Consider the following 26,864-nt stretch of genomic DNA (forward strand, 5'->3'; position numbering starts at 1 on the left):
AATTGGAGTTCTCTGAATGTACCATCAATTTGATAATCTATATATTAAAAAAAGGGATCTGTGTGTGTTTGTGTGTTTGAGCATGACTCTAGAATGCCTTGAGTAATTTCAACCAAACCTGGTACACAGATGATTTACTCTCTGGAAACAAATACTGTAGGGGTAAGACACCCCTAATACTCCTCGGTGTGTGTGTGTGTGTGTTCCAGCATAACTCTGGAATGCCTGGGCTGCTGAAATGAAAAGGAATGAATTATATCTATAGTGTCAAGTCACAGTATTTTTGACAGTGATAGTGTGCATTTGGGATTCAGGTCCATGTGTGTGTGTGTTCCAGCATAACTCTGGAACGCCTGGGCTGCTGAAATGAAAAGGAACCAATTACACCTATAGTCAATTACTTTGACTTCACACTATAGATGTAATTCATTTCTTTTCCTGTCTAATACAGGATTAGGATAAATAAATACCCGGGCAACGCCGGGTTATCAGCTAGTATTTAATAAAAACCATTCGGTGCCAGATCCTCTGTAGATTAGATCACCTGTCTCCAAGATGCTTTTGTGTTTCCCATGTTAGTGACAATGTATACAAAAATTAAACATTTACATCGTATTTTCAGCTTCCGTGGTGGTCTCTGTGCTTGGTTGTTTTCTTGCAGGCATTTCATTACCCAAACTAGGTAACATCATCAGTGCTAGTAAGGTGTGGGGTTTGCTCCCAGTTACCTAGCTTGAGTGCAAGAAAACCACCAAGCTCAGAGAGCACCAAGGACCCCATATTCAACTCTGAGGTACAAATATTCTCCTTTATCTTCAGCTTCTCATCGTCAGAGAGAGGGGCATGTTTGTGAATTCTCAAAGATATGGCCAAAATAATCCTTCTTCACCTGGAACTTTTCAAATGGACCGAGGGGACAGTTTGGGTATTTCCATTTCCACATGGCCAGATGGCACCAGAATGGCAAAAGCTAAGTGACATGTTCTTGGACATATTGTTCTATGTCGTATGGAGTAGAGAAGTTCATTTTTCAAAAGCAATTAAAGCAAGGTTACCAAGACGCTAAGTTCCGGGCCAACACCAAATGCTAGCTTTTTCAGTACAAACGTTAGATGAAGAACATTAGAAAGGAAGTTGTCTTCTTCTAAATTGGAAAGTCTCGCCGTCTAGTTCAACAGAGGCTCTCTGTGGCTACAGGAGTTTCCCAAAAGATCAAGGAGAAAAAGACATTTGCAACCAAAGCTCAACACAAGGCCAAAGCCTAGTTTTTACCTGAATCTCCTTGCTGTAGGTCTGAGAAACTTCCTCAATTAGTTTTTCCAATTTGTGCTGAAGCTTGCAGTTCTGGTAGGAAGCCCTTCCCGCTTCATCCAGAATGGGCAAAATCTGTCAGAAAAGAGATGGACATAAGTTTTCCCAAGTAGGCAGCATGGTCTTGGTGATCAACAATGAAAGGAGGTGGACTTCAACAACATCTGAAGGAGGACAGCAAGGGTGAGGAACTTTCCACTCGCCAAATCAGATGTACAACTTTTCTATTCTCTATTCCCTATTTTCTCTCTATTCTATTCTATTCTATTCTATTCTATTCTATTCTATTCTATTCTATTCTATTCTATTCTATTCTATTCTATTCTATTCTATTCTATTCTATTCTCTATTCCCTATTTTCTGTCTATTCTATTCTATTCTATTCCTATTCTATTGTCTATTCCCTATTTTCTCTCTACTCTACTCTACTCTACTCTACTCTACTCTACTCTACTCTACTCTACTCTCCCATCCAAATCAAGAGAAGCTGTCAAAAGGGAAAGTAATGAATACAATGAGAAAAAAGAACCCACATCCATGAAGAGGGTTGCATCCTTGATGGCTTCCTCAGCCCAAAGCAGATCAGCCTTCACTTCCACATCCTGAACACAGCTCAGCAGCCCGATGTATTTTTGCACAGTGTGGCAAACGTCTTTCACCGCCTAACAATGAAAGCAAGACCATTAGATGTTCCAAGACAATGTTGCAAGGAGAGGCCTGCAGTAGAAATGGAAGGGGAAATAGAAGGTGTCTGATCCCTGAAAAACATGTTTAAAGTACTTTACCTGGAGCCCTTTTGTTGGAATAGGGCTGGTAGCCGCCTTCCGGAGTAGCCTGGACATGTTTCTAGTGCAAAACTATGTGATGTTGTCCCTTTGCCCATAACATCCATTGTCCCACATAAAATTAAAGTTCATTGTTCAAGACACTGATGGTGTTACCTAGTTTGGTAAAGAAATGTCTGCGAGCAAACCCCCAGGCTCAGAGAGTGCCAAGGACCCACAGTTCAACCTGGAGCAATAAATATTCTCTTCTATCAAGGCCTTGTAGCCTTTTCTACACCGGTTCCCCTAGGTGTACTGGGGCAGGAGGGGTGGAGTGGGAGGGGCAGGGAGGGGTGGGCAGGGCCAGCCAGGGGTGAGATTTGGAGTTCTCCAAACCGGCCATCCCGTTCTCCCAAACCCGGGCAAACCTATAGCAGCCCACCCCTGTACCTATCAATTGATTTGGTGTCTATGGGCATGCCAGAGTCGGCATCAGAATTTGGTATTTTGGGACACATTCACATCCCAAGAAAGCATTGATTATTCCCCATCTTGAATGCTACACGGGAGAGACATTTCCCAAGAGACACCATCGTCACATTTCCGATTCCAGAACAGTTTAGCATTTGGTGGAATATAAATAGCACCTTCCCTCTTGTTGCAGATTATAACATTTAATTTGTACCAGCAGCATCCCAGTTTGAATTGGAGACCTGCCACTGTGGAGGCTGAGAAGGACATATTTCCTCGAGGAGACGGCCCTCAAACACGGACTCAGAAATGCTCATAAACTTTGGCATCCCCATCTGTTCTGGATCGTAAAAATAACCTCACGGTGTTGTTCTAAACCCTGGAAGAGAACAACTGTGAAGCAGTTGACTGGTTCTACGATTTTGTTCTTATTGCTGTCGGTCTTCATGAACCTCTTGGGAACAGCTCATAGTCTTTAGATCCGCCTTCCCCAAGCAGCATCTTGTAGAGGTGCTGAATTTCAAAATAGAGCTGGAAGGGACCTTGGAGGTCCTCTAATCCAACCCCCTGCTTGAGCAGGAGATCCCATACCATGCCAAACCGTCTCTTCTTCAAAACCTCCAGTGATGAAGCACCTACAACTTCTGAAGACAACTTCTGTTCCACTGGCGAATTGTTCTCATTGTCAGTGAGCGGTAACTCCTTACTTCTAGGTTGCTCCTCTTCTTTATTAGTTTCCATCCGTTGTTTCTTGTCCTGCCTTCTGGATACTTTGGAAGATAAGCGAACCCCTCTCTTCTTTGTGGCAGCCGCTCAAATACTGGAATAACTGCTATCATGTCCCCCCCTAATCCTCCTTTTCTCTAGACTAACCATAGCCAAAAACTGCAACCATTCTTCTTTGGAATATAATGCCGGTCATCAACTCTCTATATACATCAACTCTCAACATCCCCCAGCCAACCGATGTGCATTTTGACGTGTTGACCTTAAGCAAGCTCTTTTGCCTTTGCTAGAACATGTGGGCAAGCTAAATGCAAAGCAACAAAGGTAGGAGGGATCCAGGTATTCCCACCTGTTCAGAAGAGCTGGCTTGACTGTCTAGCTGGAGCTGGCCTTCCTCCTTCAGCAGGTTTGCTTGAATCTGATTTCTTGCAAGATAAGACTGTATCTGTAGACACACAAACAGACAGGTCGCATACAGAAGGAATAGATTTACAGCCCTTTCCCTTCCACTAGAGGTGGTATTCAGCTGGTTCTGACTGGTTCTGGCAAACTGGTCTTGGACATTTTGAGTAGTTCGGCAAATACCCTCTCTGGCTGGTCCCGCCCCCAATCTATTTGCTGAGTCTTCTTTTGTTGCACTGCACAGCAGAACAGAGGTGGAAAGCAGGTTAGTGGGGTGGGGAGGGAATGGGGATTTTGCAGTATCCTTCCTCTGGAGTGGGGAGGGAATGGGGATTTTGCAATATCCTTCCCCCAGAAGTGGGGAGAGAATGGGGATTTTGCAATATCCTTCCCCCAGAAGTGAGGAGGGAATGGGGTTTTTGCAGTATCCTTCCCCCTGGAGTGAGGAGGAAATGGGGTTTTTGCAGTATCCTTCCCCCTGGAGTGGAGAGGGAATGGGGATTTTGTGGTATCCTTCCCCCTGGAGTGGCGAGGGAATGGGGATTTTGCGGTATCCTTCCCCCTGGAGTGGAGAGGGAATGGGGATTTTGCAGTATCCTTTCTCTGGAGTGGGGAGGGAATGGGGATTTTGCGGTATCCTTCCCCCTGGAGTGGAGAGGGAATGGGGATTTTGCAGTATCCTTTCTCTGGAGTGGGGAGGGAATGGGGATTTTGCAGTATCCTACCCCTGGAGTGGGGAGGGAATGGGGATTTTGCAGTATCCTACCCCTGGAGTGGGGAGGGAATGGGGATTTTGCAGTATCCTTCCCCTGGAGTGGGGTGGGGATGGGGATTTTGCAGTATCCTTCCCTCAGGAGTGGAGAGGGAATGGGGATTTTGCAGTATCCTTCCCTCAGGAGTGGAGAGGGAATGGGGATTTTGCAGTATCCTTCCCCCAGGAGTGGAGAGGGAATGGGAATTTTGCAGTATCCTTCCCCCAGGAGTGGAGAGGGAATGAGGATTTTGCAGTATCCTTTCCCCTGCTACACCCATCAAGCCACACCCACAGAACCGGTAGTAAAAATCTTTTGAATCCCACCACTACCTTGTACCTAAACAAGCAGCTACACTTACCCCAAAAATAAGTATCATATGCCCACCACTCATAATGACAAAAATGCTGCAGGCAAATCCTTTGGTGAAACCTGAGCATTCAAAAGGGGCTCCCAAGCTGAACAAGGTTGCTTCCTGGGTTAAATTATTATCCTTTTCTCTTTCAACATCCCTTCCTCCTTCGTATACCTGGTGCACAATTTCCTCCATTTTCTCTGGATGACTCCGGTAAGCCACCGCAATGTCATTCATGGGCAAAGGCATTTTCGTGAGGATGAAATTCCTGGAGAACAGGCACCATAGTCAAATTACAATCACCTCTTCAGGACACTGTCCATGGCAGTGGGGTGCTTGGCCCCATCCCCGGGGTATGCAGAAGGGGCAAAGCAATTCAAATATCGACATCTATAAGTCCGTAGATCAGGGGTGTCCAAACTTGGCAACTTTAAGACTTGTGGACTTCAACTCCCAGAATTCCCCAGCCAGCAGAGCCATCCGTCCCTCCATCCCTCCATCCATCCTTCCCTCTGTTCCTCCCTCCCTCCCTCCCTCCCTCCATCCGTCCATCCATCCCTCCGTTCCTCCATCCATCCATCCATCCATTCCTCCATCCATCCATCCGCCCGCCCGTCCATCCGTCCCACCGTCCGTCCATCCCTCCATCCATCCAATAGGTAAATCTATTTTTTTTTTTGGCTATTTAAGGAAGGTATAGGAAGGAAGGGCTACATATGAAACCCGTTTAGTGTTTTGATGCTAGTTAATTCAGGATTGTTTTCTAGTTCCAACTGCAGAAAGCTATATTAAGGCAGAAAATAGGAGAGTCAGCACTTACCTTGGGGAGTTTGCTAATGTTAATTCAGCAAAACTAACAGAATCTTATGATACCTCAAAGACTAGCACGTTTCATGTAGCATGAGCTTTCTAGCGTTCAGATTTCTTTAGCTGGAACAGGAAGCAGTTGCTCAACACATCAACCCAGGTGCTTAATTATGGTGGGTTTTCCATCACAATTGGCTGGATTTGCACCAGACACAAAACTATACAGGTAGTCCTCGACTTACGACAGCAATTGAGCCTAACATTTCTGTGGCTAAGTGAAACATTTGTTGAGTGAATTTTGCTCATTTTACAACCTTTCTTCCCACAGTTGTTAAATGAACCACTGCAGTTAGTAATACGGTTACTAAATGAATTGGGTTTCCCATTTGATATTTGCTTGTAAGAAGGTTGCAAAAGGGGATCGTGTGATCCCCCCGGGGACACTACAACCAACATAAATATGAGGCGTTTGCCAAAAGTGCCATCCTCTATGGTCACTCGATGGCATTTGGGAATGAATTTATGAGCCCAGCCTTTTCTTATAACCCATAAAAAATATTTAATTTTAACTGATTTAATTGCCTTGTGTGGCCTGAAGCACTTTGATGTGTTTCAGTTTCAGGCTTTGCCTCCTGCTAAGGGACTCATGAACAAATGAAGCCTCATCAAAACCCAAGTTTAAAAATAATTCCGATGCCTAACAATTTCATCCTGCAAAAGATGCCATTGGACCCAGCCCCTCCTGTTTACGTTGACATTGTAGTCATTATCATTATATTATCTTGCACGCATGGATGCTAGTATGAAAAAAAGTTAGGGATAACTCGAAGTGGCTAAAAGTTCCTTATTTTCTGATTTAGTATTTTTTTAGCACTTGGCTACCACTATAAAAAAGATAAAGATACGCACCTTTCCAAAGCTGAAATCACATCAAGAAATCCGTATAAGGTTACGTTGTTTCTATCCCACATTAGGGTCCTAGGAACAAATAGACTTCTAATAAAAAATAGACTTGGTGCAGACATCAAGCAGTTGGGTGCATCCTCTAAGTTTTCCCTCATTATAAATATCTGTTCCACTTCCCCTGAAAATACTTTGCTACTTTCTTCTAGGGTGTTTTTTCAACATTTGAATCCAGGGTAGATGGCTGTCAACCTTTCTAGACTGTCCAGACCAAGAAACTAACCCCACATGCAGACTAGAAGTAGGCTTTATTGAGATAGGCCGTAGTAATAGAATCTTGCAAATTGGGTTGTGTTTTTCCTCCCCTGCCTCTCGTACTCCAAGAAGAAGGAGCTTACCTCCTCCTTACCCTTTCATCTTTTCTAAGGCTTAAGGAATGTTTCTTGCCCTTGTTGTTTCTGAAACAGCTTCTGAGTATTTCCCTCAAGATGATCCTTTTGGCCCTCTACAATAGCCTTGGCAAATCTAGACAGCATACTAAAAAGCAGAGACATCACCCTGCCAACAAAAGTGCTTATAGTCAAGGCTATGGTTTTCCCAGTTGCAATGTATGGCTGTGAAAGTTGGACCATAAGAAAGGCTGAGCACCAAAAAATGGAGGCCTTTGAATTCTGGTGCTGGAGAAGACTCCTGCGAGTCCCTTGGACTGCAAGGCGATCAAACCGGTCAGTCCTAGAGGAGATCAACCCTGACTGCTCTTTAGAAGGCCAGATCCTGAAGACGAAACTCAAATACTTTGGCCACCTAATGAGAAGGAAGGGCTCACTGGAGAAGAGCCTAATGCCGGGAACGATTGAGGATAAAAGAAGAAGGGGATGACAGAGAATGAGGGGGCTGGATGGAGTCACCAAAGCAGTAGGCGTGAGCTTAAATGGATTCTAGAAGATGGTAGAGGACAGGAAGGCCTGGAGGAACCTTGTCCATGGGGTCGTGATTGGTCGGACATGACTTCGTGACTAACAATGACAACAACAATAGCCTTGAAGTTTTCTGCTGGTGTTCCACCCAAGTCCTAAGCCCTATTCAGGCTTCTAAACTCAACCAGTTTAGTCAATCAACTTTTGCGGACATAGACTTGCCCCTCAACTCTTCTACCTTGACATGGCAGAGACAAAGCTTGACTATCTCTTTGGCAAACAAAAAATTATTCTAACAAGTTCTGTCTTCTCACTCTTTCATCAATTGATGGAGAGGAAGTCCAACACACCTGAGAGTTTTATTCACCAACAAAGCTTTGGCCAGTATTTTGGCACCCAAGTCTCCCATGGCATTGCCACTGATATCCAAGGCCACAAGATGGCTGTTGCTCCCTAAACCAGCCAGGAGAATGCTGGTCCTCAGCTTCAGGCGTGATTCGGCCACTGATACAGATTCAATTGACTGAAATAAAATCAAACAAAGCAGAAACCGTATTACTGTAGCATAGGACTGTTAAAACTGATGGCCTGCGGGCCGGATGCCTCACGCGCTGGCCACTCCCACTCCTGGTTTAGCAAAGGGGAAAAAGCCACGATGTGTCACATGACACCTCTATGACAACGTGTGTTTGACACCGCTGGTCTAGTACATTGTACAAAATTGATCTGGTCTGCGATTCAAACTTTGAAAGCAGATTATATTTTAACGATCAGCCTGCTATCAAATAGACACAGACCTTTTGTAAGACTTCAAATTTATAAAAATAGGGACGCCGATAAGTTTGCCCCAGAGATGACGCGATACTATAAACAATGAAGCTTTCTTTCTTTTTAAAAAAAATCTCACTTACACAATCTTCATCCTGAGTGAGTTGAACAATCCGGTGCAAGGTGTCCACTAAAGTCTCTCTAAGGGAATTAAAAAAAACAGAAGAATTTGACAACTCTTGAGTTTTAATTCATATAATTCAATCTCCTGTAAGAGGTCTCCAATTGCCCCAGTCGATTGATCTGATGGAGAAGCTTCAAGTGCTATAAAAAACCTTCTGCTTGGACTTGGGAGAACTGAAGTTGTTCTAATCTTGCAAGAGCTGTAAGCTTTCTTCCTTTAAAACTTACATTTTTTGAACCCTGGACATTTGCGTGCCGTAGAAAAGACTTAATACAATACAATACAATAGCAGAGCTGGAAGGGACCTTGAAGGTCTTCTAGTCCAACCCGCTGCCTAGGCAGGAAACCCTATACCGTTTCAGACAAATGGCTATCCAACATCTTCTTAAAGACTTCCAGTGTTGGGGCATTCACAACTTCTGGAGGCAAGCTGTTCCAGAAGAACAATTAATTGTTCTAACTGTCAGGAAATTTCTCCTCAGTTCTAAGTTGCTTCTCTCCTTGATTAGTTTCCACCCATTGCTTCTTGTTCTACCCTCAGGTGCCTTGGAGAATAGTTTGACTCCCTCTTCTTTGTGGCAACCCCTGAGATATTGGAACACTGCTATCATGTCTCCCCTAGTCCTTCTTTCTATTAAACTAGACATACCCAGTTCCTGCAACCGTTCCTCATATGTTTTAGTCCCCAGTCCCCTAATCATCTTTGTTGCTCTTCTCTGCACTCTTTCTAGAGTCTCCACATCTTTTCTACATCATGGCGACCAAAACTGAATGCAGTATTCCAAGTGTGGCCTTAACAAGGCATTATAAAGTGGTATTAACACTTCACGTGATCTTGATTCTATCCCTCTGTTGGTTCTTTGCTATGTGACCAGGTGTTCAGTTGAGCATCAGATCTTTGTTTCAAATTCTCATCATCAGCAGACTATTTTTAATTATGATGCCTATCAGGATTAGGATTCAGTTATCTTCCCTACTGGTTTGCAAATGTGCCATTTGCATGCATGTGCATAGACTTCCGTGCATGCATTTTGGTGAAAAAAGGGCCTAAATGGGATGCCGTAGAGCTGGGGGCAAATGGGTGGGGCCACCTGCAAATTCCGCTACTGGTTCGGGCTATTTGCTGGACCAATTCTCAAATACAGCTCATCTGTCTGGAACCCGCACTGCATATCGGATATTTATACAATTGAGAGAGTCCAGACATATTTCACGAGAAGAGCCCTCCACTCCTTTGCTTTCCTCTACCACCAGCCTTGAAATTTTGGGCTGGGACAACTTAGAACTTCGCTGTCTTCAATCTGACCTAAGGGTAGTACATAAAATTATCTGCTACAATGTCCTACCTGTCAATGACTACTTCAGCTTCAACTACAACAATACATGAGCACACAATAGATACAAACTCAAGGTAAACCGCTTCAAACTCGATTGCAGAAAATACAACCTCAGCAACAGAGTGGTCAATGCCTGGAATGCACTACCTGACTCTGTGGTTTCTTCCCCAAACCCCCAAAACTTTAACCTTAGACTGTCTTCTGTTGATCTCACCCCATTCCTAAGAGATCTGTAAGGGGCATGCATAAGCCCACCAGTGTGCCTACTCTCTCTGTCCTAACAACCCCATTTATTCGTATCCATTTCATGTATTCATAATCTTGTGTGTATTTATATCTATTATCTTATACATGCTTGGCAAAACAAATATATATTTTTTTAAAAAATACCACCACTGATGCCTATCCTGTGGATGGATCTGCTCTTACCCAAAGCATGGCAATGCTATCTTATTTGGGGCTTGCCTTCTTGTAATGCCAAGAGAGTGCTGAATGCTTACCTTGATTGGATGTTAAAGTTCTTCCCCAAGGCGACGTGCTTAATGGATTTGCTTCGGTTGAGGCTCAAAACCAGCGTCACCATGTCCGAATCAAAGCCTGCAGAAAAGAGGCACGCAGACAGGAACCACACAGGTGTCTCATTCAGCAGGAGGAGGTACCGTATTTTCCAGAGTATAAGACGCACCAAGGTTTTGAAGAGGAAAATTTAAAAAAGAAGTTTTCGCTCTCTGCAGACCTCCCAGAAATGGGCTGTTTTTTTGTGAAAACGAGTCCGTTTTCTTTTTTAAAAAGGGGGATAAATAGCCTTTAGGAGACTTATAGAGTGCTCCTGGGGGTTGGGGTGTGTGTGGCAAAAATGAACAAAAAAACAGCCTGTTTTTTGCTCATTTCTGCCCTCCCCAGCCCCCAGCAGCACTCTGAAAACCTCCTAAAGGCTCTGCACAGCCAGTTTGATGAAGGGGTGGGATTTCAGGAAGCAAAAAATGCTGTATTCAATGTATAAGACGCACCCAGATTTTCAGCCTCTTTTTTGAGGGGAAAAAAGTGTGTCTTATATTCCAAAAAATACGGTAAATGTTTTGAGCCCATTGGACCCGCTGGAAATGCCGAGGGCATGCCATGGGCTTCTTCTCCCCAATGGATTGTATGGGAGAAGGACTATTAATAAAATGGCAAGTCTATTCTTGGGGTTTTAGGGTGTTGCAGCATTCACAACTTCTAGAGGCAAGTTGTTCCACTGATTGATTGTTCTAACTGTCAGGAGATTTCTCCTCAGTTCTAAGTTGCTTCTCTCCTTGATTAGTTTCCACCCATTGCTTCTTGTTCTACCCTCAGGTGCTTTGGAGAATAGTTGACTCCCTCTTCTTTGGGGCAACCCCTGAGATATTCGAAGACTGCTATCATGTCTCCCCTAGTCCTGCTTTTCATTAAACTAGACATACCCAGTTCCTGCAACCGTTCTTCATATGTTTTAGTCTCCAGTCCCCTAATCATCTTTGTTGCTCTTCTCTGCACTCTTTCTAGAGTCTCCACATATTATTGGGCTGCCGCCATTCAGATACAGCGACAACCGCTTGGGTTAATGTCCGGATGAAAAATGTAGGAAACATCACCCTCCTCTTATTATCTCAACAGGCTGGCAGAGAACAAATAGACCTACCGTTGTCTGACAAATTCAAGTCACAGATTGAACTGGCATCTGATATCAGATCCTGGATCACTTGGGCTCCTGCCGAGCTCAGCTATGGAATAAAGATCATAGTAAGTGAGGGTCAGAGAGTTTTGTTGTAGTAACGCCGAGCTATTCAGAAAAACCATGATCCATTTAATCTTCAGAAGCTTCTAAAATCAATCTATCTTCTCTGCGGCTACTGAAAGCAGCTTACATCTCTTGACAGATATCTCCCAACATGGAGGTTGCACGGAATTATTATGACTAGGAACGAATAGTACAGCCGATCTTCCAAATTCAACCGGTCTCTTTTTCTCATGTCAGGAGTAGCCCAGGGGTGGGCTTCAAAAATTGCAGCAACGGGTTCGCTGCGCCATTACTGGGTGGACATAGTTATGGTGGACATGGCCTAGTTGGCCTCCTGCCCCACGGTGGGGGTTGGGGTGCTTTCCTTGAGCCTCTGGGAGGGCAAAAACTGCTTCCCCCAGGCTCCGTAGGCCCTCCCTGGGCCAGAAATGGACCCGTTTCCGGACTTCCGGTACTTCTGGTAGGCCCATTTTTCTCCCTCTCCAGGGCCTCTGTGTGGGCCCTGCACTTACCTGGCATGATGAGTGGGCTGCGTGGAGACTCCTGGGAGTGTCAGGGTGGGTGGGAGGTGTGGGGTGGGTGGGAGGTGTGGGGTGGGTGTGGGAGTGGCCAGCTATTTGGGGGTTTGCTGAACTGGGCAGAATCCTAGCTAGAGGATCGACCAAATCTGTGTGAACCTCCAGCTGCCCCCCCCCCGAAGTAGCCCCCCCCAAATGATTCAAAAGAAGTGTTGTAGCCATTGCATAAATGGCATAAACGTTGCATAAACATTGCATAAACGTTGCATAAATGTTGTATAAACATTGCATAAATGTTGCATAAACGTTGCATAGCTTTTTAAATCGTTCTTCATTAAAGCAGGCGCACTTTTTTTTCAGACCAGCCTGAAAAAAGATGCGGTTGCTTTCATGAGTAAAATTGATGAAAACACAATCTTTCCAAACAAACCTATTCGGTTTGGCTTGATTTAAATACAAAAAGGCTATCGGTATGCAATTTCTTTTGCAAAAAAATGATATCTGCATAATGGAATCTTGGAACCCCAGTCTTCCTCAGTGACGGGAAATACATTTAGAATGAAACGCCTTCCAAGAAAAACCAGAAAGTCCAGTTGCCTCTTTAAAAAGCACCCTTGAGACAACGGTGACCTGGTTGACTGAGAATCTCCATAGACATTTAGAATGACTTCCCCTTATTCTCCCTGATGAATCTCAAGGGGAGAGGGGGAACTGTAATACTGTCGTTCCCTGTGTATTTCCAGCTTTTTCCCTTCAAATTTCTGGAACTGGCTCTTCCACCGTCAATCAGAATGGCTTCCTAGGAAATCACTGTTTACCTCACAGCCACTGAGGTCCAGGCACAGGGTCTTCAGTTGGGTGTTGTTGGCTAAAGCCTGAAGCAAAGCTCTGAGAAAAACCAAAAAGGAAACAAGCGGCGAATTAGCCAACTCTCTCATTGACACATTCCTCAATGCCGTTTGTCCCATGTCATATTTCATATTTCTGTCTCTCCCCTCAGAGAGCTCAAAGTTTTCACCTCTCCTTTACCTTAGAGCCTCTGGTGGAAGCTTGGTTCCAGACAAGGAAACGTGTTGTAGAGCAGAGGCCTGGCTGAAGAACTGGCTGATTGCAAAAGGATCACCTCTGGATTTTCTGAGGAGAAAAAAAAAATGGTTGGCTCCTACATTTTAAGTGAGGAGCCACCAACTCTGGGAGAGCAATCCCATCTCTTCTAGGAAATGGCAGTAATTGAGTATCACAAACCCAGCATGTATTCACTGTTGTGGTCCACCGGTGGCCTGCAGAGGTGGCAGCAGAGTCGGACAGTGAGGAGGTTGGGGAGGAACATAGGCCAGTCCTGGGGATTGAGGAAAGCTCAGGCGAGGACTCTGCATTGGAGGCAGAGAGGGAGCGAGACAGCAGTGAGGCAGAAGAACAGCTGGAGCCTGTTCCCAGTCTGCGCGTGCGCAGAGCTGCCAGAAGACAAGAATAACTAAGGAAGCAGGATCGACTCAAGAGTAAAGCCACACCTTGGAGGCGTTTGGCCCTTCCCATAGGAAACAAAAGAAGAGCGAACGGGGAGTGGGCTTTTGCAGGAAACCATTCATTCATAAGCATGAGCATAACAAACTAAAGGTTAATTTGTGTGTATTCTTTAATGGACTGCTAAATTGGCCACACCCACCCAGTCACATGACCACATAGCCACGCCCACCCACCCAGTCCAGCTCCCCAACCATCTGGGGGGACCGTGACTTGGCCCCCTGTTTAAAAAGTTTGAGGACCCCTGCTCTAACCAGATCAACAGAAGAATGAAAAAAAAAAGGATGGAAATAAAAATGAATAGATTCATCCGTCACTTTTTCAAATTTCACAGCCTGGTGGCTATTGCCGTATCTTGCACAGAGCTTAACAATCTGGAGAGAGAGCAAGCCTTTTTCTTGTCTCAGTAATAAGGCATTTGTCAACGGTTGCTTGGCAGTTCCCTGCGAAGCACGAAAGGCTAGTAGAGACCAAGTAGAAGATGTTGGTGGCATGAAGCTGCGTAGAAGAAATATTGCTACTGTAGACTGTGTCTTTGGGATGCAAATGATTCTGGACCGCCAAGATTTAATGTGCAAATGCAAATTATGGCAGAGATTATTCTCAAGATCTAAATTACAAGCACGTACCATGATTACATCCTCAAGATCAGGGCTTCAGCTTGCATCAGGAGCAAGGCAAATCTTTTATGCAGTGGAGAGCCAGTTTGATTAAAATTCCGAAATAATTTTGGGCCTCCATCTCCAGTTTAACCCTTTGGAGATCTCGGAAAGCCAAAAGTAATTTTAAAATGGAAAGCACCTTCGTCCTGCTTCAAAATGATGGATCATATGTGTTCTAGTTGCCCCCCCCCCCCCAGCAGCCCCAGTCCCATTCTAAAGCAATGGTGAAATTCAAAAATGTTCCCTACTGGTTCTGTGGGCATGGCTTGTGGTCATGTGACTGGGTGGGTGTGGCTTGGTAGTCATGTGACCAGGCGGGAAACAAGCAGGAACCTCACAGAGTCACAGAGAGCTCAAAAACCGACTATCACACTTTGCACAAAAATAACACAAAAGCTACACAACTGACTCACACACAATGCAAAAGCAGCTGGGCTTCACAGACAAAAAAAGGTTCCAACAATCGGCACAGCCGATTGTCACAGCTGATCGTTGGTACCTTTTTTTAAACTATTTTTTTAGCATTTTGCCCGGTAGTAAAAAAAATACTGAAAAAAGTTCTGAGGATCAGCTGCGCCACGCGATTGTGAGAACTTTTTTTTAAAAAAAATTAAAGTATTTTTTTACTACTAGTTTGGGTGAACAGGTAGCATTTTTACAATTGGTTCTGTACCGGTTTACTACACGACACTGACTCTGCTGGCGACTGGCGGGCCACCCCCTTCACCAACCTGTCCCCCCCAGCCAGTTCTGACTCAGGCTTTCCAAGAGCATTAAACAAACTCCTTGTCCCGACAAAAGTCCCTTTTATTAATTTACTCTGAATTCTGCTCATTCACATCCAGTCTTTTAAGGGAGGATTTACAGTCACAGACCTTATCTGGCTTGCCAGGCCGATATCTGCAGAACTTGGTAAGGAGTCTCGGAGAGTCACGTATCAATTAAGCGAACTAATTGTCTCCTGCAAACTCCATTCCCCTTTCGCTCCTCTTTTATTTCCCCAGGGAGGGGCCATTCACCATCCCCCTGTGGCCTTACTCCCAAGTCAACCCCTGTTCTTTAGCTGTTCCCTTCATCTGGCAACTCTGCTCATGCGCACACTGGGAATAGGCTCCAGCTGTTCTTCTGCCTCACTGATGTCTGACCCTGAAGGCAGCTGATAACTGGCATACGGCTCTGTCCCCCTCTCTGCTTCCAACACAGAGCCCTCATCAGAGCCTTCCCCAGGCTCCAGGATCAGCCCATGTTCCTCTCCAACCTCCTCGTTATCTGAATCTGCTGCCAGCTCTGCTGGCCGCTGGCAGGCCACAGCACAGCCGGAGAAGTTCAGCAAAACATTTCAGCCTCTTACTTGTGAGAGTAAACGTTCTTGCAGAGATTCAGATGAGTCAGGTTTACACAGCATCCACCGGCCAAGGCACCAAAGAGCTGGCAAGAGGAAAATAAAAATAGCCAGGGACATGGGGGAGAAACAAGTAAACTCATGGAGCAGCTGGCTCACTTAACATAGGAGGGTTCCCTGTCCTTTTACTACAGGTGGTCATGACAATCTTGGCAGTCATGATGGACTTCACCAAAACGATGCCAAAATAAAAGGACAGAATGTCACACATTCCTGGAGGATCGGAAACAATGGTTGCTACAGTAGTTGCTCACCATGTCCAGAGCACAGTCTGACCCAGACAGATCGAGTTGACCCAAAGCATTTGGCTGATTCAGGAAGGAGAACAAGCCCTGGGAAAAAAAAAGAGGCAGATGCAAAGAGAAATTGCTACCGTGCTCTTGTCAATAACTTCTATCATGTCAACGTACAACCACAATTCAGGGCCAGAATTTTTCCATGCCTAAAGGCGGCGATTCTCAAGTGAGCGGCCCCCCATTTTACAGCCCTTTTTGCCATCCTTGTTAAACGAATTGCTGCAGTTCTTAAGTGAATCCTGTGGTCATTAAGCAAACCCGGCTCTCCCCATTGGTTACGCTTGTCAGAAGTCAGCTGGGAAGGTCACAAATGGTGATCCCAGGATGATACATTACCAGTTGCCAAGCATCTACTCCCCACTAAAGCAGGGAGGCAAGGAATGTTGCGCTTCCTGTCCCCAAAGGGTCCCGTCCCCTGAGGAGATACACCTGGTGGGACCCAGAAGAAGGGCTTCTCCATGGTGGCTCCCTCTCTCTGGAACATCATTCCCCCCAGATGATGATTAAAGTGACCCACTCTAACACTCTTTTGGAAGGCCCTGAAAACATGGTTTGGCCCGTGGGCCTGGGGAACCCAAAGTGGGATGGAGTCCATTTAACGGTTGAATAGATTGTGTGTGGTCACCGAGGAGTGGATGGGAGGGGGGGTATTATTTTATTATTTTCCTTTTTATTATTTTTATTTCCTTTATATGGAGTTTTTATATTCTTGTTAAGCCGCCTTGAGTCGTCGTGTGCAATTAGGCAGCCATATAAATTTTCTAAATAAATACATCCAAATTTTGATGACATGGCCATAAGCGTGAGGACTGATTGCAAGTCACTTTTTTTCATTTCTGTTGTACGCTAAGTTTCAAATGGTTGCTAAACAAATGGCTATAAGTCAAGGACCACCTGTACATAATTAGGGGACTGGAGATTAAAACACACGAGGAACGGTTGCAGGAACTGGGTGTGTCTAGCTGAATGAAAAGAAGGAGTAGGGGAGACATGATAGCAGTCTTTTGATATCTCAGGGGCTGCAACAAAGAAGAGGGAGTCAAGCTATTCTCCAAAGAACCTGAGGGTAGAACAAGAAGCAAAGGGTGGAAACTAATCAAGGAGAGAAGCAACTTAGAACTGAGGAGAAATTTCCTGACAATTAGGACAATTAATCAGTGGAACGGCTTCCCTCCAGAAGTTGCGAATGCCCCAACACTGGAAATCTTTAAGAAGATGTTGGATAGCCAATTGTCTGAAATGGTATAGGGTTTTCTGCCTAGGCAGGGGGGTGGATTAGAAGACCTCCAAGGTCCCTTCCAACTACTCTACTCTACTCTACTCTACTCTACTCTACTCTACTCTACTCTACTCTACTCTACTCTATTCTATTAACATTATCTACCCCTGAAGCATTCAGAAATGGAGCCTGCTGTGAAACGATTTTATGAGATTATAATTCTGCTTGAGTATCATAGTGATGTTTCCAGCCTTCATGGAACTATCTTTACAGACCCAAAGGATTTTAAGGTTGGGGTAGCTTAAGAAAGGGTGCAACGTGACACATTGGCCAATCTTTTTTGGGACTGACATTTAAAGAACCTTTCTGCTGAATTTTGGCCATGTGACTGTTTAAAATCAGTGGTGCTGATTTAATTTATAGCACAAGATTTTAAAATAGATTTTTTTTTAAAAGCAAACTTTTCGTTTGCTTCATCATGATGAATGATGTATAGTCAAGGCTATGGTTTTCCCAGTTGCAATGTATGGCTGTGAAAGGTGGACCATAAGGAAGGCTGAGCACCAAAGAATGGAGGCCTTTGAACTATGGTGCTGGAGAAGACTGGACTGGACTGCAAGGGGATCAAACTGGTCAGTCCTAGAGAAGATCAACCATGACTGCTCTTTAGAAGGCCAGATCCTGAAGATGAAACTCAAAGACTTTGGCCACCTAATGAGAAGGAAGGATTCACTGAAGAAGAGCCTCATGCTGGTAAAGATGGAGGGCAAAAGAAGAAGGGGACGGCAGAGAATGAGGTGGCTGGATGGAGTCACCGAAGCAGTCGGCGTGAGCTTCAATGGACTCCAGAGCATGGTAGAGGACAGGAAGGCCTGGAGGAATGCTGTCTATAAGGTCGCGATGGATTGGACACGATATTGCAACTAACAACAACAACAACACGATGAATGATCTGGTCATTATCTCACTTCTCAATTCTTCAGCCATTAAATGTGATCTTAGTTCACTAAAATATTCCCCTTTACTTGTAAGGAATGAACTAAATATGGACTTGATTGTCTCACACCACAAAGTGCAGGCTTTCAATCTCCTATCTTACCTAGATAAGCAGGATGGTAGCGGGTGGAACAATATTAAAACTATCACAGCATTGATCAAAAGACCCATGGCATAAATTCAGATTGAAAGATAACATTTAAAAAGCCAGACCAGTTCTATCTCCCATCACAATTCTATTTAATTAGTGGGGAAATTGTTTCAGGAGTACAAGCAAAACCAGTCAACCATGAATGTGATCTCTCTTTCATTGGGGGGGGGGGGGGACCACAAATATTTTGCCTTATTTACTCTTTCACCAATTATGTGTCAATTCTACAAGGAACATTTTGTCAACAATTAAAACTGATAGTCATAAAATCTCTGATGGGTGAAAACTATGTAGTCACTAAGCTGGCTGCAAAGTTTGCTGAAATAGCCAGAAAATTGAGAGCAATTTTTCTCTTGTGGGATACAGTTGAGTGCAAAGGATATGAGTATGTGAAATGCTTTTATGTTTTGAAATCTCCTTTCATTGGTTTGGGAGCAATTAAACTGAAATGCCTCTGCATTTTAACACTCCTTTCGTATGCTTGAATTGCAGTGCCTTTGGCTATAACCAGACAAAAGCGTTATCAGTTATTTAACTGCCACCAACAAAGCCAATCACCACATAACACAGACTTAATGTGTCTTTTCATCACACAGGTTTCATTTCCCATCTAATCCTTACGACAAGTAGTCCTCAATTTACAACAGTTTGCTTAGCTAAAACGGCACTGAAAAAGGGGACTTATGACCATTTTTCATACTTATTGTTCTGACCTAGGCTTCACCAAATCACAAAGCAGACTCCTTGTCCCGACAAAATCCCTTTTTATTAAGCTAATGTGAATTCCTCTCGTTCACATCCAGCAAAGTCTTTCTGGCAAACAGTATTTCAAGGGTGAGTTTACAACCACAGACCTTATCAGGCTTGGAGAGCTGCCAGGCCAATATCTTCCAAACGCAACTGCTATACAAGAAAATACTTAGCAAGGAGTCTCTGAGAATCTGGAACAAATCTTCACACTAATTATGCAAACTAATTGTCTCCTGCAAACTCCACTCCCCTTTCGCTTCTCCTTATTCCCTATGGGAGGGGCCGTTCACTATCCACCTGTACCTTGACACCTGAGTCAGCCCTTGTTCCTTAGCTGTTCCCTTCTCCTGGCAGCTCTGCGAATGCGCACATTGGGAACAGGCTCCAGCTGTTCCTCTGCCCCACTGATCTCCGACTCCTAAGGCAGCTGATAACTGTCAGACGGCCCTGGCCCCATCTCTGCCTCCGACACAGAGCCCTCATCAGAGCCTTCCCCAAACTCCAGGACTGGCCCATCTCCCTCCCCAACCGCTTCACTGTCTGAGTCAGCTCCACTGGCTGCTAGCGGGCCACACAACCTATGACCGTGGTAGCATCCCCATGCTCATGTGATTTACATTTAGATGCCTGACAATAGGTTCACATGTTGCAGCGTCTCAGGTGATCACGTGATCCCCTGTTGTGACCTTCTAACCGATGGGAAAGCCAGATTCACTTAACAATCACTTAACAACAATCGCAGTGGTTCACTTAACGAATGTTGCAAGAAAAGTCGTAAAAGTCATCAATTGGGGCAAAACTCACAACCCATTTAACAAAACTCACCTGAGAACTAGGATTAACTGTTTCTCTCTGTTCTAAGGAGTGAAGAAGGCTGGATTATTTAATACAATACAAATTAAAAGAGTTGGAAGGGACCTTGTCGGTCATCTAGTCCAACCCCCTACACCATTTCTGACAGATGGCAGTCCAGTCTCTTCTTGAAAGCTTGTTAAACTGCTCCCATAGGTCAGTCACACTTACATTTCCACCTTCAGCCAACAAACTTCCTGGATTTCCAGAGAGGTCCAGATGGGATAGACTGGTTCTGAATTGTCCATTGTTGATGAAAGATTGACATAAGGCCATCATTCCTAACAAGACACGGTCAAAAATATAATGTTAAGAATACACCTGGGCCGAGAAATTCTTCAGGCTCTATTCAAATTACACGACAGAGAATTTCCTTCAGAACTTCCTCTCAAAGAAATAATTTTAGAGAAAAGGTTGGGGAAGGAAGGTGCACAATGTCGGATTTAGATATACTGTAAGCTGAACAAGCTACAGTTTATGCAAGTAAAATTGGTTGCCCTCTCCGCTCTTTGGAAGAGCTATATAGCTCCCACTATATCTCACAGTGATAGATCAAGCGGTAGTATTCAGCCAGTTCTGACAGGTTCTGGAGAACCGGTAGCAGAAATTTTGAGCAGTTCGGAGAACCAGCTAATAGGCTGGTCCCGCCCATGCTGCCTCCCATCTGATCTTCTTTTGTTGCCCTGAACAGGAGAATGGAGCTGGAAAGCAGGTTAGTGGGGTGGGGAGGGAATGGGGATTTTGCAGTCACCTTCCCCCAGGAGTGGGGAGGGAATGGGGATTTTGCAGCATCTTTCCCCTGCCACACCCACAAAGACACGCCCAACAAGACACGCCATGCCCACAAAGAAACGCCCCCAGAACCGGTAGTAAAATAATTTGAATCCCACCACTGGATAGATCTCACAGTAGGGCAGCGATAGTGATCCAGTGAAAAAGAGAGTTTGTGGATTTCAGACAGATGGAATCATCATTAGAAGCTTTGGAGAGAAGAACAAGGATGGGATTTACCTTTCTGAGTCACAGAAGTCCTTGCGAAGATCAAGGACTGGAAACCCTTGTCCCTTTGCTCGAAGGTCTGGCTTAGAGCTATGATACCTGTAGGCAGAGTAAGTCAGCCATAGACAAGTCATAGAGATGGTGTAAACCACCGTTTAGTGGTTGTCCGCTTATACTGTATCACAAGCTTCTATTGTGAAGGATACACGAGCAAGTTCATACAGATGCCTACACCCATATGAGATCCAGCCATAATTGGCTTAAATTCCCCCAATAGCTTTTCATGTCTAAATGTGGGCTTGAACCTGAATCTCCCTAGATCTGATCAACATGTTAACCATAGTACTAACTCTCCACAGGCTCCGCCATATTGGGCACCCTCCAGTGTGTGGAGGAAGATGGCACCATAGCCCTGGCTATATAATCCCACCAGCAATTTCAGATCCATTTCTATCATACCATTTTAGAATAGAATAGTAGAATAGAATTCAAAATAGAATAGAATAACAGAGTTGGAAGGGACCTTGAAGGTCTTCTAGCCCAACCCCCTGCTTAGGCAGGAAATCCTACACCACTTCAGACAAATGGTTATCCAACATCTTCTTAAAAACTTCCAGGGTTGGAGCATTCACAGCTTTTGGAAGCAAGTTGATTCTATCTATTTATTTTATTCTACTTTAATTATATGACAGTTGAGAAAGCTGAACAGTAGTGATATATCTAATCCATTTTTATGGCCAGATTATGGGAATCTGAATCCTACTTCAAAGCAGGTGCTGAGACATTGGGAGTATCCTACCTCGGTCCTCCAGGAGGTTTCTAGAGAGATTAAGGCTGTTTAATGCAGAATCTGGATACTCTTGAAGGACGAGGGCCATTTGCTGTGCAAAGTCACTGCGAAAGAGAGACAATTTCACACAATAGCAAAGAATCCATGCCAAGAGATGTACTACAAGGCTGCAAGCAAATATTTGTAGTAGTCTGGAGTTTACTCCCTCCTTTGAGGTGCTGGGTCTTATCCATGACATATTTTTCATAACCCAACTCAAGCACCATGGATGGGGAGATAGTCCTTAGAATTCAAGTGTTTGACAACAATTCCAGATTCTGTGCTTCCAAAGTACATCAAACATTTATGAAACCTGAGCAGGGTTGAGGAGAAAGGGAGGAAAGGAGACCAAAAGTACATGCATATACATATATATACATACATATACTTCATGCATAAAGTATAAACTTCCCTTCCAGCTTTGAGATTGAGAGACAGACGGCGGTTTGGTGTACACTCAATGGAAAGATGGAAGAAGAATTTGTGATCACAAGGAGGTTGAGCAGAATTGTTCGACCACAGTCCAATTGGATAGGATTGATTTCTGATTTGGCTTCCAATTAATGTATAAATGTAACCTAGAAAAACAGCTAAAGTCAATCTAGAACCATGAATGTCCTTTTAAGCCTACACAAGTGCTTGAGTGTTTCAGTGGGGTGGATGGGCTGCATTTGTGCACAACATGGATAACTGAAAATACAGTATCCTGGTTTCTCCAAAATTATAATGTAGCTATGTGTAAAAGTAAAAGGTAAAGGTTCCCCTCGCACATATGTGCTAGTTGTTCCCGACTCTAGGGAGCGGTGCTCATCTCTGTTTCAAAGCCGAAGAGCCAGCACTGTCCGAAGATGTCTCTATGGTCATTTGGCTGGCATGACTAAATGTTGAAGGCGCATGGAACGCTGTTACCTTCCCACCAAAGGTGGTCCCTATTTTTCTACTTGCATTTTACATGCTTTCAAACTGCTAGGTTCGCAGAAGCTGGGACAAGTAACTGGAGCTCACTCTGTTACATGGCGCTAGGGATTTGAACCGCTGAACTGCCTACCTTTCTGATCGACAAGCTCAGCGTCTTAGCCACTGAGCCACTACGTCCCTCTTGTGTAAAAGTAGGTCGTTTTAAAACAAATAAAATTAGTTGAACTACCCAGAGTCATTGGGACTCGGCCACTATACAGATTTGATTGCCGCTACTACTAAGAGCAATGATTCATTCACTTTCATTAAATTGTTTTGTTTTGTTTCTGTGGGTTGGAATTCTTTTGTTTGGTTATTTTCCAAGATAGTTTACTCACCTCTGAATAACTGCAGTGTTTCTTTTACAGTTTGCTTTAAATGATTGGATTTCATAGTCGGCTACTCTAATGCAAACTCAATTGTCAGAAAGCTTCTACTTTTTACTGTGCTTAGAAGTTTATTTTTTAAATTTCTAAGGAAGCTGCAGTTCAAGCACCTTTGCTTACCATTTTAAGCCACAGTTTTCCAGTTCCAACTCTTGCAAAGTCACTGATTTTCTCAGGGCCAGAAGGATCTCCTCCAAAATAACCTGATTCTGTTGTAAGGAAAAAGAGCCACACACAGATAAAGCTAAAGAACAAAAACAGAGGAAAAAGGTCCCCTTCCAAATTACAAAAAAGAGTAAAAGTTGTGATCAAAGAATGGCCAGACACCTTTTGACCTTTTACTGGTCTAAAAGGTAAAGGTTCCCCTCGCACATATCTGCTAGTTATTCCAGACTCTTGGTGGCAGTGCTAATCTCCGTTTCAAAGCCAAAGAGCCCGCGCCATCCGAAGACATCTCCATGGTCATGTGGCCGGCATGACTAAGGTGCATGGAACGCTGTTACCTTCCCACCAAAGTGGTCCCTATGTTTCTACTTGCATTTTTACATGCTTTCGAACTGCTAAGTTGGCAGAAGCTGGGACAAGTAATGGGAGCTCATTCAGTTACGCCGCCCTAGGGATTCGAACCCCTGAACCGCCAACCTTTCTGATTGACAAGCTCAGTGTCTTAGCTGCTGAGCCACTGCGTCTACTTATTTACTAGTCTACAGCAGGTTAGTAATCAATAATCAGTATTGAAAACCCTTATTGCATTTCTATCCAATTTCATCTATTGTCTCTCCTCTTCCATTCTGATCATTATCTCATCCTGGTCTGGTGATGGGAACATAAAAAACTGTTTCATTCCAGAGCAGACTGTCTCCCAATAAACTTAGCGCATCAGAATGCTTTTATACAAAGTGCTAAACTTGATTAGGATTAAACATATTTAGATGGTTTTTTTCCAAGGTCTCTTCGCTGGCTGCTGCACTCACCAGTTTGAAGTCTTTGCAACTTAGCTTTGTAAACCACTGATTAAACGATAAGCTGGTCACACAAAGAGCAACATCTCTGCAGAAAAACAATATACAAAGATAATTTCAGTGCTGGCTGGAAAGAGTTGCAATTAAGGTAGCAGTTCAAGAAGAATCTCATCTGACTACGTTGAGAACAATTAACCTGCGGAATGGATTGCCTCCCGAAGTGGTGGATGATCCATCCCTGGGAACTCTGCATGCGCACACTGGGAACAGGCTCCAGCTGTTTGTCTGCCTCACTGATGTCTGACTCTGAAGGCAGCTGATAACTGGCATACAGCCCTGGCCCCCTCTCTGCCTCCGACACAGAGCCTTCATCAGAGCCTTCCCCAGACTCCAGGACTGGCCCATGTTCCTCCCCAACCTCCTCACTGTCTGAATCTGCTGCCAGCTCTGATGGCCACTGGCAGGCCACAACAGTAAGTTGAAGACAACCCATTTAAGGCTAGAATTCTGCTTCTAATTTTTTTGAAGCAAGAAATGAAATTGGAGTTGCAAGCGTTTGAATTTATTTTAACACTCTTTCGTGATTGCTGTCACACAAACGCCAACCTACAATTTGCACCTCCAAGCCCGTTTCACTACCCCAGGATTCTTTTATAGAAACTCACTGGCTGGGCAGGTGGTTGAAATCCAGCAGGTTGAATTCTCTGCATCCCCGCACGTGATAAATGTTATCCACAATCTGGGAGGGGAAAAAAAAAGTCTTTGCTTACGGGAATAAGAAAATATTAGACTGTGCAGAAACGGATAGATTAATATTGAAGATAAAAGAAAATGAAGACGCATAATATTTTCGAACTTGAGACTTGTTTTATCAATGGTTGGGTAATAGAGGTAAAAATTAGGAATTTAATATCGTAATGTAAACAAATTGACTCAGAGAGTATGCTGTTCACTAAGCACTTATTGTATACAAAGAGAAACTATATAAATAAATAAAGGATTTGTGATCAGTGATTGGACGCTATCTTTGCTGAGTACCCAAGTGTTTTGAAACAACCTAGTGAAAATTGAAAAGAAGTTTTCTAGTGAAAAGAAGGACCAGGGGTGACTTGATAACAGTGTTCCAATATCTCAGGGGTTGCCACAAAGAAGAAGGAGTCAAGCTATTCTCCAAAGCCCCTGAGGGCAGGACAAGAAGCAATGGGTGGAAACTAATCAAGGAGAGAAGCAACCTAGAACTGAGGAGAAACTTCCTGACAGTGAGAACAATTAATCAGTGGAACAGAAGTTGCCTCCAGAAGTTGTGGGTACTCCATCACTGAAGGCTTTTAAAAAGAGATTGGACAGCCACTTGTCTGAAATGGTATAAGGTCTCTTGCTTGAGCAGGGGGCTGGACTAGAAGACCTCTGAGTTCCCTTCCTACTCTGTTATTCTGTTCTGACCTCAATCCATTTGTTTCATTCCTCCTCTGAAGCAGATCAGGTTGAATGATCCCACTCTTTGTTTGTCACTTTCTCTCCATCTTCCTCTGACTCATCTCTGCTGCCAGAGACAAGTCAGCCCCATGTTACTTCTGCCCATGCTTCACTGAGTTGTAAAGGCAACGTTTGTTTATGAGAGGAAAAAGACAAAATGGAAAATAAGAAAAAGAAGAGCCGATGCATTTGTACAACCCAACCTCCCTATATTGTGAAAACTGACAAGGGCTCCCAAGGGATCTACCTGAAGGCCTGGGAGAAGATCTACTTTGCAGGCATATTGCTAAAAATGCAGCAGGGAAAGTGCTAAAGAGTGGCAGGCCCAGCACCTTATATTTCTGCAAATTGGGGGTGGGGGTGGGGGGTGAAAGCATACTAAAAAAGCAGAGACATCACCCTGCCAACAAAAGTGTGTATAGCCAAGGCTATGGTTTTCCCAGTTGTAATGTGTGGCTGTGAAAGTTGGACCATAAGGAAGGCTGAGCGACAAAGAATGGAGGCCTTTGACGGTGGCCAAAGGGTTTGAGTTTCAGTATCTGGCCTTCTAAAGAGCAGTCAGGGTTGATTTGCTGTAGGACTGACCGGTTGGATCACCTTGCAGCCCAAGAGACTCGCAGGAGTCTTCTCCAGCACCATCGTTCAAAGGCCCCCATTCTTTGGCGCTCAGCCTTCCTTATGGTCCAACTTTCACAGCCACACGTTGCAACTGGGAAAACCGTAGCCTTGACAATATGCACTTTGGTTGGCAGGGTGATGTCTCTGCTTTTTAGTATGCTGTCTAGATTTGCCATAGCTTTCCTCCCCAGGAGCAAGCGTCTTTTGATTTCTTGGCTAGTCCCCATCTGTGGTGATCTTGGAGCCCAGGAAAATAACATCTGTCACTACCTCCATTTTTTCTGCAAAGCTCAATATTTCTTTTTATGTTTGCAGTTGAGCTAAAAATGACTCCTCTCTTTCTTAGCGTTCCACCTTACCCATTGGATTTCCTCTTGGACAGAAAAGCCACTGTAATCGCAGAGGGCAGCGTAGCTCTCTGAGAATCCACCTGTAAGCATGTAAAAGGCAAAGGTAAAGGTTCTAGTATGTGTTAGTCGTTCCCAACTCTAGCGGGTGGTGCTCATCTCCGTTTCAAAGCCAAAGAGCCAGCGCTGTCCGAAGACGTCTCCATGGTCATGTGGCCGGCATGACTAAACACCGAAGGCACACAGAACGCTGTTCCCTTCCCACCAAAGGTGGTTCCTATTTTTCTACTTGCATTTTTACATGCTTTCGAACTGCTAGCTTGGCAGAAGCTGGGACAAATAACAGGAGCTCACTCCATTATGCAGAGCTAGGGATTTGAACCGGCGAACTGCTGACCTTTCTGATTGGCAAGCTCAGCGTCTTAGCCACTGAGCCACTGCGTCCCCTTGTAAGCATGAGGATA

General features: G+C 44.3%; 1 protein-coding gene across 4 annotated transcripts in view; it reads right to left on the minus strand.

Moving 5' to 3' along the window:
• Positions 1-26,864, minus strand: part of CARMIL2 (capping protein regulator and myosin 1 linker 2) — a 75,191-nt gene that overhangs the window by 31,043 nt on the left and 17,284 nt on the right. For all 4 annotated transcript variants that reach the window (XM_081962934.1, XM_081962933.1, XM_081962931.1 and 1 more), the window contains exons 8-27: positions 26,413-26,483; positions 24,625-24,698; positions 23,972-24,047; positions 23,118-23,206; positions 21,625-21,719; positions 20,838-20,924; positions 19,998-20,107; positions 15,817-15,894; positions 15,512-15,588; positions 13,004-13,108; positions 12,793-12,862; positions 11,358-11,439; positions 10,198-10,294; positions 8,320-8,377; positions 7,759-7,931; positions 6,498-6,566; positions 4,956-5,049; positions 3,622-3,717; positions 1,845-1,973; positions 1,273-1,386 (exon numbers count right to left, since the gene is read on the minus strand). In XM_081962934.1, the coding sequence (XP_081819060.1) occupies positions 1,273-1,386; positions 1,845-1,973; positions 3,622-3,717; positions 4,956-5,049; positions 6,498-6,566; positions 7,759-7,931; positions 8,320-8,377; positions 10,198-10,294; positions 11,358-11,439; positions 12,793-12,862; positions 13,004-13,108; positions 15,512-15,588; positions 15,817-15,894; positions 19,998-20,107; positions 20,838-20,924; positions 21,625-21,719; positions 23,118-23,206; positions 23,972-24,047; positions 24,625-24,698; positions 26,413-26,483 (1,844 nt within the window). The remainder of the gene's footprint in view (positions 1-1,272; positions 1,387-1,844; positions 1,974-3,621; positions 3,718-4,955; positions 5,050-6,497; positions 6,567-7,758; positions 7,932-8,319; positions 8,378-10,197; positions 10,295-11,357; positions 11,440-12,792; positions 12,863-13,003; positions 13,109-15,511; positions 15,589-15,816; positions 15,895-19,997; positions 20,108-20,837; positions 20,925-21,624; positions 21,720-23,117; positions 23,207-23,971; positions 24,048-24,624; positions 24,699-26,412; positions 26,484-26,864) is intronic.

The sequence above is a fragment of the Natrix helvetica genome (assembly GCF_964273705.1).
Source record: "Natrix helvetica genome assembly, chromosome: 10".
In the NCBI taxonomy this organism is placed as follows: domain Eukaryota; kingdom Metazoa; phylum Chordata; class Lepidosauria; order Squamata; family Natricidae; genus Natrix; species Natrix helvetica.